The 16,760-nt window shown below is 43.9% G+C and overlaps 1 protein-coding gene across 1 annotated transcript in view; it reads right to left on the reverse strand.

Annotated features, from left to right (window-relative positions):
• Positions 1–16,760, reverse strand: part of LOC307247444 (phospholipid-transporting ATPase ABCA1) — a gene marked incomplete at both ends in the record, with an annotated part of 207,431 nt that overhangs the window by 68,648 nt on the left and 122,023 nt on the right. Inside the window, 2 exons of the mRNA XM_080023597.1 lie at positions 1,823–1,928; positions 6,387–6,481. Coding sequence (XP_079879723.1) covers positions 1,823–1,928; positions 6,387–6,481 — 201 coding nt within the window. The remainder of the gene's footprint in view (positions 1–1,822; positions 1,929–6,386; positions 6,482–16,760) is intronic.

The raw sequence follows: 16,760 nt of genomic DNA on the forward strand, positions 1-16,760 counted from the left end.
ATGGATGAACAGGCAGATGGATGGATTGAAGGATGGATGGACAGATGGACAGATGGATTGATGGACGGTTGGATGGATGGACAGATGATAGACAAAAGGAAGGACAGACGGATGGACAGATGGAGGGGTGGATAGACGGAGGGATGGATGGACGGGTGGACAGACAGACAGACGGATGGCGGACAGACAGACGGATGGATAGGTGCATAGATGGATAGGTGGATAGATGATAGGTGGATAGATGGACGGATGGATGACAGATGGATGGGTGGACGGACGGAGAGACGGATGGGTGGACAGACAGACGGAAGGACAGACAGATAGATGGATGAGCAAATGAAGGATGGACATCTGCTGGCAGTCTGTGTGTGTGTGTGTGTGTGTGTGTGTGTGTGTGTGGGGGGGGGCTCGGTTTATTCAAAGCGATGGAGATAATAATACCCCGTTGCCACGGACACCCAACAGATGGAGTGCGGCGTGGCGTCCTTCCCTTTACCTCCCTCCCTCGCTCACTCCCTCTTCCACTCCTCCTTCACACTCTCTTCTCCGTCGTTTCTCCATCAAACTCTCTCAGAAACTCTTCCCTATGTCATGGAGTCACTTAAAGTGGCGAACCCTCGGATCATTTTGTTGATAACATCTCACGTTTGCCAGTTTTTCGTTTTTTTTATCACTGTCAAATTTTAAGAATTCGAGAGCTCAATGTGTTTTGCATTACACCGTGGGCTGTTTTAAATTGTTGGTGGCGGGGTCCGCCACCATAAAGCAGTAGAGCTAGTTGTGGTCAGTAAAAGGATCGATGGAAAAATGCAAAAAGAAATAATAATAATCAATAAATACATAATAATAGGTAAGCAATAACAATAACAAATATAGCGGCAGGCAGCAATACACAGGGTCCAGTTTAGTCGTGTTGGGTGCGTTTTACAGTTTCCCGGGTTCTCTGAAACGCAGTCTGTCTGTCTGTCTGTCTGTCAGTCAGTCAGTCAGTCTATCTGCCGGTCTCTCGTCTCCCGGCTGCTCATCTCGCGGAGCGACCCCTGTGCGTCTACACAGCGCGACCCTCCTGTCCTTCAAACAACCGTCCATGTTTGCCTGTAAAGCACAACTTGTCATTGTTAGAACTCAGCGTGGGGCCTGCGGGAGGGGCTGGCGTTTGCTGCCGTGTTGGGCACGTCATGAATCTGTGGAGGTCTTTTCCTGGGATTACATTTTCAGTAAGTTACGCTTCCACGAAATACGGCAAACGTTGTCATGTTTTCGCGGGTAATAACCGTTGCGCGGCTTCAATTTTTCCCGACGCCACCTTGGTGTTTTGAACTCCTCGTCGATTCGCACATTCACGCAGTCGACATTTCGAGGATTATTTCCTCTTTACTTTTTCATTAACCCGGCGAAGCAATGTGGACCACAGATTTGAAACGTAACTCTAACAGATCTACTGGCATCTACCAGGTAAGAAGTTACATAAATATGCACATAAATCGAGAGCTACGTTGACATCATTGCATCCCTGCGAGCTGGACCCTAATAATAATAATAATAATAATAATAATAATAATAATAACTTTATTCATATAGAACTTAATAAAACAGTTATGGATTATCACTTTAGGATTATATTACAAACCTACATCCCACAAAATCCGAACCCGAGAGATCAGCACTTTGCCTGTTTGAGGGTAATCAATGGTCATAGTAACGGAAGCTATTTCATGTTGGTATTAACTTTCCCACGCATGATCTGGAGGACAGCAGCCTCGGGTCCATTCCTCGTGGACCCCGGTGACGTCGCCCGTGACCTCAAATGTCCCCGTCGTACCTCCAGGGAAGTGAGAAGTCCCGTCAGGTCCTCGAACGCCGCCTGGATTTGGGCCTCGGTGAGACGGACCTGGGAGTTGATGGCGCCGACGGAAACTCCTCCAAATCTGCAGAGAAGGGGGCAAAGCATCAGGCGCCGCAGACCTGAGGTGGTCTTTGAAAGCGGTATCGCGTCGGTTACTTAAAGCAGAAAAAAACGGGAAAACATTTAAGTTTTGTACATTTTTGAGTACCAAATTATTTATATAATACAAACTAAATACAAGCTGTAAACATGTCTGTTTATTTGCGCCAAAAACACTTCCTGCTGAAAGTAAGATGACATTTCTCAACGCACCCGTCACTTTGTTTTCAACACGAATCCTGAAAACACTCTTGCATGAGTGTGTGTATATACTGCACACACACACACACACACACACACACAAACACACACGCACCTCTCTTAAGGAGCTACAGTACCTGTTTAACGACCGTTGGGACTGAGGACCAGCTTTCTGACCAGTCTGTATTGTATGCTGGTACAATACCGTGGCGTTTCAGCGTCAAGCATCTCACCGCGCTATACCATTTAAACACGATATACACCTCATCGCACATCACATTTCTCAGTCTCGTTCCGGCAGTCTGTCAGTATTCACTACACTTGCATTGCTCCCAAACCATGAAATAACACGGGTCCTCGCTTATCGACCTGATCGTAGGAACGGAACTTGGTCGTTAAGTGAGGAGTACCTTTATATACACTGATCAGCCACAACATTAAAAGCACCACTAATAACCACTAATATTGTGTAGCTGCCCCTCGTGACGCCAAAACAGCTGTGACCCGTGGAGGCGTGGACTCCCCCAGACCTCTGAAGGTGTCCTGTGGTACCTGGCACCAAGACGTTAGCAGCAGATCCTTTAAGTCCTGGAAGTTGGAGGTCGGGCCCCCATCAAACGGGCTTGTTGTTGCAGCACATCCCACAGATGCTCCATCGGACCGTAACCCCGCCCATCCACATGATGTCGAATAAAAGGTGATTCCTTGGAGCACTTCTGGTAGTAACCACTGCACAGCGGGAACAGCCCACAAGACCTGTTGTTTTGGAGATGCTCTGACCCAGTCGTCCAGCATCACAATGTGCTCCTTGTCAAAGTGGCTCAGATCCTTACGCTTGACAATTTTTCCTGCTTCCAACACATCAACTTCACGAACTGACTGTTCACTTGCTGCCTGGTACATCCCACCCCTTGACAGGTGCCGTTGGAATGAGATGATCAATATTATTCACTTCACCTGTCACTGGTTTTAATGTTGTGGCTGGTCGGTGTATATATAAGTACAGACAGCTCACGAAGAGGAGATCACAGCAGAAGAAGGAGTGATGACATAGAGGTGTGGAGAACATGATGGAAAGCATGATGAAACAGAAAGACACTCCACCATCTCCAGAGTGCTTTGGTGAGTACCGCATCATCCTGACAGCGATGGGAAAAATACTCAGACTCTATGAAGAGTTTTTGGAAACAAAGTCCTTGAATGTTTTGCAATGGGCGCTCCCTCCCGTCATCTTCACAAAGACCTCAGTAGGTGTGAAATAATCAATATTCAAAACAACAAGAGCCGACGAGAATGAACAAACATTGTACTTTGCTTTGTTTCAGAATTTAGTACAAGGCCTTTAAAGTGCGTCTTACACCGAATCTGACAAACAACAACCCGCTCATTCCTTCCTTTTGAAAAGTCTGATTCTGCACGGGATAAGCTATCACCTTTCTGCAATAAGCTCGGCATCGCAATATTTCTCTCCGCAATTTGATCAAACTGTAGCTGCAAATTTTGGAACCGACACGACGACCCAGAAATCTATTTGGGTTTTTTAAGAATTATTGAATAATTTTCATTGTAATTATTTTCTTTAATCATCATATTTACTAAGCAACTTATTAAAAATGAATGTATAAACGCTCTTATATTTATTGTTTTTATTTTCCATTATTCGGGGTCCTGTCTAACATTAGAAAGAGACCAATCTGCAGCTCATGTTTCATTAGCTCTGCAGAATACGTCTAGCCACCCTCCCATTCCAACACATTTCCACCCGGCCAATCACAACCGTTTATCTTATATGGGGCGGGTTTGATACGATGGCGATGCAGAGGAGAGCTGTTGAGGCTGAAGTGGAACGTTCTGTTGAATCTGCTATCGGGACAGTATTAAACCAAATGGACGGTTTATTTTCTCTAAAAAGCTTTTGTTGATAAGAAACAACAATGTTTGTTGTAATTCACACAGGATTTGGTAAAAGTTGAATTTACCAACTCAGTACTATGTCACATGTTTTGTTTCGTAAATTGCTTGTCCGTCTATCCAATGCTCTTATTGGTTGTAGGTCTATCCAGTGCTCTGATTAGTTGTAGGTCTATCCAATTGTGTCCAGATACATTTTGGTTTGTGCCCGTTGGTAACGCCTCTTGGAAATTTAAAGACTATTAGGCATTTGCGAATGGGTCTGGCGATGCCAGGTTACGTCAAACCCCGAAGGGGCTAATGTGAATGATAAACTGACGTCAGTCATCTATGGATGTCATGGACCCACCGCACCCACAGACAAGATAAACAAACTGTGAATTTGGGGCAGTTCAGACATGCCATCGTCCAAGTTTGATCCAGATCGGTCCATTATTGTGGAATAATTTAGTAAGAAACTGTAGTTTTTGTCATCGCGGCACAACGTGTGCATGCGGCAAACGACGGCCTGCACGGGTCACATGATAGCATTGCAGTCTAGTGATTGGTCAACAATCAGAACCTCACCAAGAAGGCGGGACAAGCAGATGTAACTGACGTCAGAACTTTATGGATGTCACGCAACCTACGAGCCCGCAGACAATCTGAATGAGATGTGTATTCTGGGAAATTCGCACATGGCAGAGTTCAAGTCTCATGCGATGTTTCAGTATTGTGGAAGAAGTTTGTGATCAACAATCCAAACCTCAACAAGATATAGTTGCAATTGGACATTAACTAAAGGAATATTAGATACGACCTCTTAACCGTACAAAGTGCAAAGTGACAGATTGTTTTATTACTATTAACCTTATGTATGCAAAAAAGTATTTCCAGAAGACAATTTGACTAAACAAAGTGCAGTACATTAAACATCAAGAATATATACGCTTCTGAGGACAACTGGCACACAGCAAAATAAGTTCTACAAAATAAAAACCCAGTAGAGTCACTGTCAGAATTTATAGACATCCCAGAGATGTCAATAAAAAACTTCCTGTATTATAATTACTGGTAACAATAACCATAAGAAATCACGTAATATAAGGAACGTGGGTTTGTTGTGTATGTCTTTGGAAATCTTTTCATTCTTTTTGTGTTTTTGGAAAGACTTTTCTTGCACTAGTTGTCATGCTTTTTCCTCCATTTGGACTTCTCTCCCACCCTCTTACCATGAATCCCCTACAAATTTGGTACTGTGAGAGAAAAATGCATATGATCAACTATTTGAATGATGGTTTTACATGTTTTATAGAGGACAATAGCTTTTCGTATGTTACGTGGGTTTTAAAACATCGCCTCTGGGTTTTTAAGGAGCCTCCCAGAGTTTATGTAAAGAGACTGTCCTTTCTCAATAACGTCAATTGTAGTACTGAAGAACCAGATCACATTCCATCCACATTTCACCTTGCATGGAGATAAGGATAACCCCAGGGGGGCTTGAAAGAGCATTGTTTGGCATGGTAGGATTGTACCTGTGACCGGAGTTTTATTGTTAAATCACTGTTTGAGGGTAACACCCGGGGAGACAATTGAGGGGCACGGTCTTGTAAATGACATCCCACCAATGGCACACAACCTCTCTTTGGTATAAAACTCTCTTGGTCATTAGTTGGGGTGGACTGCAGGGAACACTGCTTTGGAGCAGTACTGAAACCATCTCTTTATTCTGCAGAATAAATATCTTGAATATTCTCGGTTTTTCTCCCACAGCACACTTAACGTCCGTAACAATGACTCAGAGAACAGTGGGACATAATCAGCCCCCCACTCAGAAACAGCATTAAAAAGGGGATGGTAGCTCAGGCGGTAGGGCTGGTGGTCTAGTGATCTAAAGGTTGCAGGTTCGATCCCAGGCTCCTCCTGCTAGCATGCTGTAGTGTCCTTGAGCAAGACACTTAACCCCTAATTGCCCCTGATGGCTGCGTCCGTCGCTGTTTGAACAATTGTAAGTCGCTTTGGATAAAAGCGTCTGATCAATGACTAAATGTAAATGTAATGTAAATGTAAAAAAACACGCCCCCAATAGAAAAAGGACAATAATCATAATCATCAACCAACATCAGATTGTTACAATTACAACAAAAATGTGTAGCTCACCACACAATGCGTACAGCCGCACCACCGTCCCATCCTGGAATGACACTGTAACCGGGCGGAACGAATGAACTTCTGCAGTCACAACACACACCGAACACAGAGGCAACGCACACTCGTCCATTGAACTTTAGTGAATGGCCGAGTGCCCTGGGCCCCGCGCATTGCTACCCGCAGCTATATTTATTATTACCTTGTTTTGCCGGCGTTCTCATAGGTCTTGACCAGGAAGTCGGTGACGTTTCGTCCAGTGAGATCTAGAAGAGTGTCCGTCGTGTTCTGGATCCTCTGGAATAAGATGTATGCATGAGCAAATATTAGTATTTGCAGTCGGAAAATCAATGAAATATTAAATAAATTGCCTCCTTGATTGGAAAAGAACAGATGTTTATACCTAGGCTTGCAAAACTTTGGTTTGCGGCCCAAGTGGGGTCACTTGATATATAGAATTAGATATTATTCTTAAATTATTGTGATTAGATTATTCCACTATTCATTTATTAAATTATTTTATAAATACAATCATAATTTTAATGTAATTAATTTGAATAATAACTCATATTATAACTTATTATTAATTGTGATTAATTATTATTAATAATACATTTAAATTATGTTACTGATTACACTACTGTTCTGCATTGGTTCTCGGTTTTTATTTTTATTTACTTAAAATTATTTGTTCTGCACCAGCGCCCACAAAGCCCTTCAAACTTCTCTGGACTCGCCCGCCTCGGTGTTATTATTTTTATTATTATTATTATAGTTATTTTATTTAAGTGTTTATTTGGTTTTCAATGGAGCGTGAGCTCAGCTTTTCCCCTCGCTGCCGAACGGGAGGAGCAAAGTATTCGGCTTATTCTAGCGTGACATCACACCTTTCAGAATCGAAAACGTTGTTTTCGAAGACTCGAAGGATTTTCTCGTCACATACATACAGTATTAGCCGTTTTCTCAGTTTTGAGGAACTTAAAAACCAACAAAAACAGCATTTATATTGCAGATGTATTTATTATGTCATATTTATTTTATTTTACCGAGTCCCCAGAACGGTTCGGTGCAAAAACGCCTGTCGAGCTCGACAGCGACGGCCGCTTTCAGAACGGCATCGGAAGTAAATTTCCCATTGGTTCAGTCCATCGACGTTTCCCAAAATCTTTGTATGAAGAGCGCTCAGACTGCAACCAAGACAACCGACTATGAGATGAATGGTGACCATTAAACATTTGATTTTGAGCAAAAAAAAATGTGTAAAATGGGAAAAAAGTCAAAGGTGCAAGACTGTACATAATTATTTTAAGAGTGGAGGAACTACTCATCCCATAAACCATTGGGAATGACACCTTTCCAGCGACTTCCAACCTAACTTCAGTTCAGCGCTTCTTCTTGAATTCAACATTTGTCATTATTATAATAATAATAATAATAATAATAATAATAATAATAATAATAGCTCTATTTATATAGCACCTTTAAAACAGAGTTTACAAAGTGCTTTAACAGAGAAATCAAAGTGTTCAGATCTTGAAATTAAAAGGCAAAGGAACAATAATAAACAGAAATTAAATTCATTCATTAAATTGTAAAATCGGAAAAAGAGAAAAAACAACAAAAGTAGATACAATATGATAATGAAATAAAAGGATAAAACAAATTAATAACTTAAACATGAAATAGATAAAGAAAGGGGGCGACATCACATAAAAGCAGATCTACAAAAACTCTCAGCCACTCTCGGTGTGACCGGTAGAGTTTAGCGGAGTGAACAGTATGATTTCTGCTTTTGAATTATTGAGCTGAAGGAAAAGTCTGTGCCGACCAAGGGTTGATATCACTGAGACGACCTACAACAGCAGCAGCGAGGCTGTTTGGGTCGCCAGGTCTCAGAGGAAGGTATGTCTGTGTGCCGTCTGCGTAGCAATGAGAAGCGACGTCGTGACTTCGGGTCATTTTGGCCAAGAGGCAGCGCGTGGATTGGAAATAAAATTGGACCTAAAATAGAGCCTTGCGGTCCACCTTACAGGTCGTTTGAGCTGTAGAGGACCATTACCCATGGAGACTGTGAAGGCTCCTTCTAAAAGGTGGGAACGAAACCAGGCAAGTGCAGTGTCCTTGATGCCAACCCAGGTGCTAAGACGCTCAGTTAAAACGGTGTGATCGACAGTGTCAAAGGCTGCACTTAGATCTAAAAGAATTAAAATTGCACTTTCCCCCCTATCGGCTGCTAAAAGGACATCGTTGGTTACTTTGAGGAGGGCAGTTTCTGTGCTGTGTGAAGCTATAACCCCGGACTGCAATTTCTCAGAGATGTTATTATGACACATAAAAGCCAAAAGCTGGGGTTGATACCTTCTCTAAAACCTTTGAAAGAAATGGAAGTTCAGAAATGGGCCTGAAGAAAGCTGCTCTTGCTTCTTTGACGGCCCCTTTGAGAATTGTGCATCGCGTCTTTCCAGAAGTCCTGAAATAGGTTTAAACGACTCTTCTTCCATTTCTGCTCCTTTCTCCTGCAGTCTCTCTTCAGGTCCTGGGTGGATTCTTTTCGCCGGGCTGCGATGTTGTATTTGACTTTTTGTCCTTTTGTGGGGCGAGAGAGTCCAGGGCAGTCAGACACGTGTCATTAAAATGGGAGACGAGTGCCTCTGTGTGGAAATCTGGATAAAAGGCAGCGAAAGGAGGAGCAACAGCGTTGAAAAGCACAGAAAACATACTTGAGTGTTATTCTGGATGAAATGACTGTTTATATTGTTAATAATAGTGTGTGGTAAACGTAACGTAAGCGCTCGTACAGTTCAGTGGTTACAGCAACTTACTCGTGGACAGCGACGTCACAGCGAGCTCCACCAATCAGAGACGTCGCTGTTACACTGTAGGGTTGTGTTGTTGAATGGAGACTTTAACTTCCGGAAACTCACTGCTGAGCTCTATTGCACTGCACAGCACGGAGTGAAACGCTTTTTTGGCAAACTATTATATATACCAACAGCAGAAACTAAATATATCCACCGATCAGCCACAAAAATATAACCACTGACAGGTGAAGTGAATAACATTGACCATCTGGTTCCAACGGCACCTGCTAAGGGGTGGGATGTATCAGGCAGCAAGTGAACAGTCAGTTGTTGAAGTTGATGTTGGAAGCAGGAAAAACGGGCGTGGTCAGGATCTGAGCCACTTTGACAAGGAGCACATTGTGATGCTGGACGACTGGGTCAGAGCTTCTCCACAACCACAGGTCTTGTGGGCTGTTCCCGCTACGCAGTGGTTACTACCAGAAGTGCTCCAAGGAAGGACGACCGGGGAACCGGTGACAGGGTCATGGACGCCCAAGGCTCATTGATGCACATGGGGAGTGAAGTCTGGTTCGTCTGGTTCGATCCCACAGAAGAGCTACTGTAGCACAAATTGGTGAACAAGTGAATGGTGCTGCGATAGAATGGTGTAGAACACACAGTGCATCACAGCTTGCTGCGTATGGGGCTGTGTAGCTGCAGAGCACTCACAGTGTCCATGCTGAGCCCTGTCCACCTCTGAAAGACACGTGAGCGTCAGACCTGGACCTTGCAGCAACGGAAGAAGGTGGCCTGGTCTGATGAATCACTTTTTCTTCTACATCATGTGGATGGCTGGGGTTAGGGTCCGATCCGATGTAGCATCTGTGGGATGTGCTGGAACAACAAGCCCGATCCATGGGGGCCCCACCTCACAACTTCCAGGACATAAAGGATCTGCTGCTAACGTCTTGGTGCCAGGTACCACAGGACACCTTCAGAGTCTGGTGGAGTCCACGCCTCCACGGGTCACAGCTGTTTTGGCGTCACGAGGGGCAGCTTCACAATATTAGTGTTATTAGAGGTGGTTTTAATGTTGTGGCTGATCTGTGTATATGTAAACACAACACTTCACCATCCTAAACAGCTGTGAAAGTGACTGACCAGCAGCTTGCTACTGCGCTGTGGCACAGAGACGATCACGCCTCCTGTGATGTCACAGCCCAGCTGTTTAAAAAAGTATTTTTGCACTTCCTGCATGTAAAATTTACTTTTGATGATTTTTTTCCAAACCATCTTCTCAATAGGCCCAAATTTGTAATTTAAGTAAAAAGAAAAACCTGATTGTTGCTTTTTAACAGTCTAAAAATGTCTTCCAGTGCTCTACGAACAAGATAAGATAAATAAAATACAAGAAAAGGCTGTGATGTGGGTGAGGTGGAGGTATGGATGTATTAACTGGATATAAATATAAATATTATTAGATATTTCTCTACATGATGAATAATAGGTAAAAGTTAAAAAACAAAACTTAGTCTCGAATATTAAAGCAGAACGCAGAGCGGCATAAAAAAAAGAAAACCAACTACCCCACGGTTTACAATTTACCTGGACTTCACACCATCAACACACACCAAAATAATAAATAAAATACAGTGTTTCCTCAAATATGAACCGGTACTCGAATAAAAACTGGGCCTCTAATAAATGCCGGGGCTTGGTCTACACAAACAAATAAAAGTCTCAAATACAGACCGGGGGAAAAACTGATCGGAGCTGCGGTGCGGTTTCAAACAAAGCAAATAAAAACTGTGTTTTTATTGTAGATGTATTTAATTTACTCAGTTTCCTACTGCTGCCTAGCAGATCGCAGATCGCTTCTTGGGATAAACGACCCGCTCTTAGCGTTCTCGCTATCAAGCAGGAAGTGGTGCGTTCAAGAGAAACTCTGAAAACAGTTGGCTGCCACCACAAGTGCGACTTTTGGGTCTTTTTTCAGCATACATGTGTTACATGGCACGGCACCCAGAATGATTTAAAATTCATTCATAGAGCATGATCAAACATATTTGAAGACAGAGGAAAGGATATAAAAGCCTGCCTCTAATATAAGCCCGCTTCTAATAAACGCCCTGGTTGCGGTTGAGGTAAATAAAGACCCTGGTCACTATTTGAGGAAATACGGTGGCAAAAAATCAGCCAAATATCGGAGAGAGAGGGGGCCAATTTGCAGCTGAGGTATCCTGAGCGTGGCCTTATCATAACAGTCAATTAAGGCTGAAGCCCCGTGTCGCTGGCAGCGCTGGGCGGTGTCAGAGGGCGCTAATTAGCCACCCTGTCCCCGAGAATGGTTGCACTCAAACACGCAATTAAGAGGGAACGCGACACGCCGGCCAAAACGGCACAACGTACGTCTGAGCCCACATTCCGCTGATGATCAGGACGCCGGCCCAACTGCAGCGGAACGGAGGGGGATGTACGCTCAGCGAGAGTTAGGAGTAAAACTAAAACCTGTGGGAAAGTCTTGTGTGATTAGACGACATTTATTATTATTATGTACTTACACCCGCGTTTTGTAATAACTAACCAAAATTAAATGAATTGAACCATTATTATTATAAAATAGCACCCACATTTTGTAATAACTTATTATTATTATTATTTTTTTTATTATTATTATTAGGGGTCCAGGCCCTATTGTTATTGTTCGGATTTTTATTATAATTATTATCCTTGGCATTTTTCGGGCTAAAAGTGTCTAGAACACGACAACCACTGGACCCACGGACAACATTGAGGTCTCCTTAGAACCGGGGCGTCACAGAAATCACATGGTTTTAGTCTCATCCAAATCGATCCACATTCGAAGTGGGAATTGAGGAAAAAACCAATGCAATTTAACCGGAAGTAGCCGAACGTTCGTGCATCACCCACACGACAAGGTTCTTAAGCCTCCGGTCGGGCGGTGAAGCGAGGCGAGTTTGTGGAGTAAGACGATTTGTGACATCATCATCCAATTTGTAATGGACGTTCGCAGCCACAACCCGCACATAAATTATATGCCCAAGCTGGGTAGTGTGGACTTTATAGTGGTTACAAACTGCACGTGTGTGTGTGTGTGTGTGTGTGTGTGTGTATTGTCGTACCTGCTTGACGTCGGCACGGCATTTCGTTTGATATATTATTCTTTGCCATTTTTGTAAATATAAATGTATTCTCCATCTAACTCCATCCTAACCCGGTGCCGTCCCCTGTACCTCCTAAACAGTGGAGTCGAAAAAAGTCCCAAAATTATTCCTTGTTTGTGTCCTCACACGTGGAGTTAAGAGCAACGGGTCCCAATGGTGTCATTTTTATTTTAGTCCCAAAGCTGAAAAAAATTGAGGAAATGTTTCTGAGGGACATGCAGTGGTTAATCCGTTTGAATGGAACCGTGCTGTTGGGAACTTCCACACGGAGTGATTTCCTGCACATAGACACCGTGAGGCAGGACTCTGTGGTACAGGACAGGTACTACGTACAGGTAGTAGAGAGACGCCTTCTTACTTTTGGGAAAAGTCATAACACACAACAGGTGTACCAGCTTGTATTAGTAATTCCGGGTGTCACCAGGACGCAGAAAACTAGCGTCACCGCGTCATTACGTCAGCTGATGCTGCGTTCAAGGGAAACTCGGAAAATTGTAACTCGTTTTACTAGTAATGCTGATGTAAACAGCAAGAACTGATGCTACATTCCATGGAGACTCGAAACACTGGAATGGGTGTCGTTATACTGGACCCTGTGTATTGCTGCCTGTAGCTATATTTATTATAATTATTTAAAAACACCCACATTTTATTAGAAAGTGCCAGAATCTAGGTTTATTTTTTGGGGGGGAAATACTTATTATATATTTCACTTTCATTATTATTATGTATTAAGGCCTACATTTTGTATTAGCTTGCCAAAATGTAATACATTTGACCTTCATTATGATTACAACTCCCACATTTTCTTAATAAATGTCATTGATTTTAACAACTCCTTCCACCTGCCTTTTGTATGACAATGTTTCTTTGAGTTATTTAGAAGATTTGAGGCGCAGAAGGAGCTTTTGGCCAAAGGGTACATTCATCTTTTCAGAACTTGTGTTCACTCAGTCCAAATGACTTACCGAGTCGTTCAAACAATTTATTAAGTCATTTTAACAAGGTAAACTTCAACTTCGAAGGCTCGGAAACTATTTTCCCAACTTTACTCTTCAGGGCTTCGCGGAGTCGAGTTCATTAAGTCGTCCCTATTTAAACAGGTCCGCGCCTCACACCGTCTACGCGCATTTTATTTTTTCGATAAATATGGCAGCACATTTTTGAAGTACTGACAGAGGGAGGAAGGCGTCGTACTATTCCCTCCACGTCCGTTCTCCTCGTGGAGCTTCAGTGTCGCTTTCCCTCCTTTTTACCCCAAACAAATAGACTTGTGGAGATAGCATAGCACCGCCCATCTGACAGACGACTCAGAAAGCTCGGCTCGTTTCTGAACAAACATACTTTTCCCTTTTTGGCGAAAGCCCCGGGAACTTGGGAACAAACAAAGCCAAAAATTAGAGCAGCTTTTTCTTCTTCCCCCCCCCCCCCCAAAAAAAAACCACACTCCTCAGTGTGTACACAGAGTTTACGCCCCGTCACACACAGTCGGCATGGGTTTAATAACTTAGGCCTCAATCCACGTTCCGCCTACCGACACCAATACACCCAACACGGGCCTCTCTCTCCCTCGTCTCCTGCTCTTTACCTGCCCGTGTGCTTTGGCGTTCACTCCTTTTCTTTTAATAGGATAATTCCCCCCTCCCCAGCTCCTGATAGCTGGGGAGGCAAACAGGGGGTGAGGTGAAATGTAAACTAGGGAATAATCAAATCTGGGAACTGAGCCGGTGAAACCCAGGCGGCTGAGGGGAGGCCATGAGAGCACAATCTCCTCTCGTGTTTTGTCTTATATCTTTCATATATATATATATATAATTTTTTTTCTTTTTCCTTCATCGTGTTCTACCTTTAAGGTCGAAATCCAACATTTGATCTCGGCAGGGAAGTTAATCTCCCGAATTCAGACTCTCTTCTCCTCCTTCTGCACGACGGCGACGTCCTGTTCTCCGTCCGTCCCTTTGACTTTGTCAGCGCTTCGGCTTCGTCCAAGTGTCAATCAGGTTAATTGTGTTTATGTAAATTGGACTAGACTATGTTTATGTTTGTGCATATTATTATTATTTTTTTTGTTTCTGGCTGGAACACATCCCGCTCATTACAAAAATGAAGAAGCCTTGGCACCTGCAGTGAACCGAGCGAGTGTTAATGTATGCATGTACACAAGTGCATGTGGTGTATGCAATGAATTGGCATCGCTACAGTACAACGGCTAATTCTGTCAATTACCAAGTGTATCCCAACCCAGTCCTCAAGCACCCCCTGTCCTGCGCGTTTCAGCTCCAACTCCACTCCAGCACGCCCGGTTCAAATCAGGGTCATGAGGGGTGTGGCCTTTCACTGAATCAGGCGGGCAAGAGTACAGTTAAGTTGGAGCTAAAACTCGCAGGACAGGGGGCACTTGAGGACCGGGGTTTGGAAAAACGGATGTTACCTCACCCATTGAGGACGTTTCAAAATAACAATTTCGGAGAACGAGAAAACTGCCAGACTTCGGGGACGTTTCAAGCCAACGGTTCCCGAGAAAGAAAAACAGGCCGCGCTGACGATTTACGCATGTTCCCGAGCAGCGTCAATCAAACAAAACTACGTAAACGCCTCTCGAATCTTGAAGATTTTGAATCTTAAACATGAAGGTTTATAGAAGTCGGAACTGGCCTCAGCGATGGCCCGTAAAAATAACAAGGCAAAAAAATAATAAGCCCCGCCCCCTACAGCTTCGGGTGACGCCCATTTGGGTCGCGTCGTTCCAGCGGAGACGGAAGAGAGCGAGCGTTCCCGAGTTGATTTAATTTTGTCTCCTATATTTCTATCATTTGTACTCTGAATTATTTTGCGCAATTTGTACAGTAAATATTTGAGAATTACGTTTTTATATTTTATTATTCTTATCTCACTTTTATTCAATTTAGTTTGTTTATTATTTTTCCTCTCCGTTTCTTCCAACTGTGAAGCGTCTTTATGCTCATGGTCTGTCGTGAAACGCACCAAACCTCATCAGGACAAATCCCTTGTATTTGTAAATGTACCTGGCGAATAAAACCGATTCTGATTGACAAATCGGCGTGTCCGATGAGCCAATGGCCACGCCCATCCAGCAGAGCCCCGCCCACTTTCCGAGCAACGGAAGTGAGTGGGTTGAGAGGCTCCTTACAGCGGCAGGACACGTAGCAGCTACAAGTAGTCGCGCCACAAAACCCCGGAGACAAGCCGCTCTTCCTTCTTTTTGCTTTCCAATGCGTCAAACCGGCGACAGATCAGAGCTCATCATCCCGGGTTTGTTTTGCATCGTTGGCGTCAATAAAAGACAAGAATAACAAACTCGGCTCGAGTCACCGTCGCGGGGAAAAATTAAATCAAGGACCCTTCGGCGTTTCTCCTCGACGTAACGCTCGCTGTCGCTGAACAGCGGTGCGGCTCAGCTCCGGACAGGTCATTAAACTGAAACGAATCCGCGGTTGTCAGACGTCAAAGCGGCAAATCAGCAGGCACCCCCGTCCCCCATCCAAAAAAAAAAAGTCGGTCTGTTTTCGTTGACGAGCCTGGGCGCAGTCTGGCAGAGGGATGAGAGGGAAACGAGTGATGAAGCTCAGATTTGTTCTTTGACGACAGGAATCCGTTCGGGTGTCAGAGCCGCAGATCCCGCTCCACTGACAGTGACGGACGGGAAGCCATTTTACCACAAGACAGAAATTAAGGGGAAAAATACTGTAGGTCTGTTATATTGGCATAAAACTGACTGACTCAAAGTCGACGGGCCTGCATGGAAACTAGCTTCAGGTTACTCGCTGTATCATGATTATTTCTTCCATTGTATTTATGCATCAATTACAGAAATGGCAAATGTACAGATTGCTCAATATTGGGCGGGACAAATATTGGACCTGTGACCTTCATACACATACACCGATCAGCCACAACATTAAAACCCCGGACAGGTGAAGTGAATCACATTGATCATCTGGTTCCCACGGCATCTGTCAAGGGGTGGGATATATTAGGCACCAAGTGAACAGTCAGTTCTTGAAGTTGATGTGTTGGAAGCAGGAAAAATGGGCAAGCGTAAGGATCTGAGCCACTTTGACAAGGAGCATATTGTGACCAAAAGTGCTCCGAGGAAAGACAACCGGTGAACCGGCAACAGGCTCATTGATGCACGTGGGGAATGAAGTCCAGCCCGTCTGGTCCGTTCCCACAGAAGAGCTCCTATAGCACAAATTGGTGAAAAAGTGAATGCTGCTGTGATAGAAAGGTGTAGAACACACAGTGCATCACAACTTCCAGGACTTAAAGGATCTGCTGCAAACGTCTTGGTGCCAGGTACCACAGGACACCTTCAGAGGTCTGGTGGAGTCCACGCCTCCACAGGTCAGAGCTGTTTTGGTCTCACAAGGGGAAGCTCCACAATATTAGAGGTCATTAGTGGTGGTTTTAATGATGTGGCTGATCGGTCCATATATGGATATATTGTAAAAAGCTGCAAACATTGGAAGGCTCCATTTCTTTGGCTTTGTACTCTTTGCATCAGAACTTCCCATAACGGTGCAGTTGTTCAGCCCAGGTGATTGGGGAGGCCATGGTAGGCGTTCATGAGCTTTTGTTGGAGCCATT

The sequence above is a fragment of the Zeus faber genome, assembly GCF_960531495.2.
Source record: "Zeus faber genome assembly, chromosome: 22".
Lineage (NCBI taxonomy): Eukaryota > Metazoa > Chordata > Actinopteri > Zeiformes > Zeidae > Zeus > Zeus faber.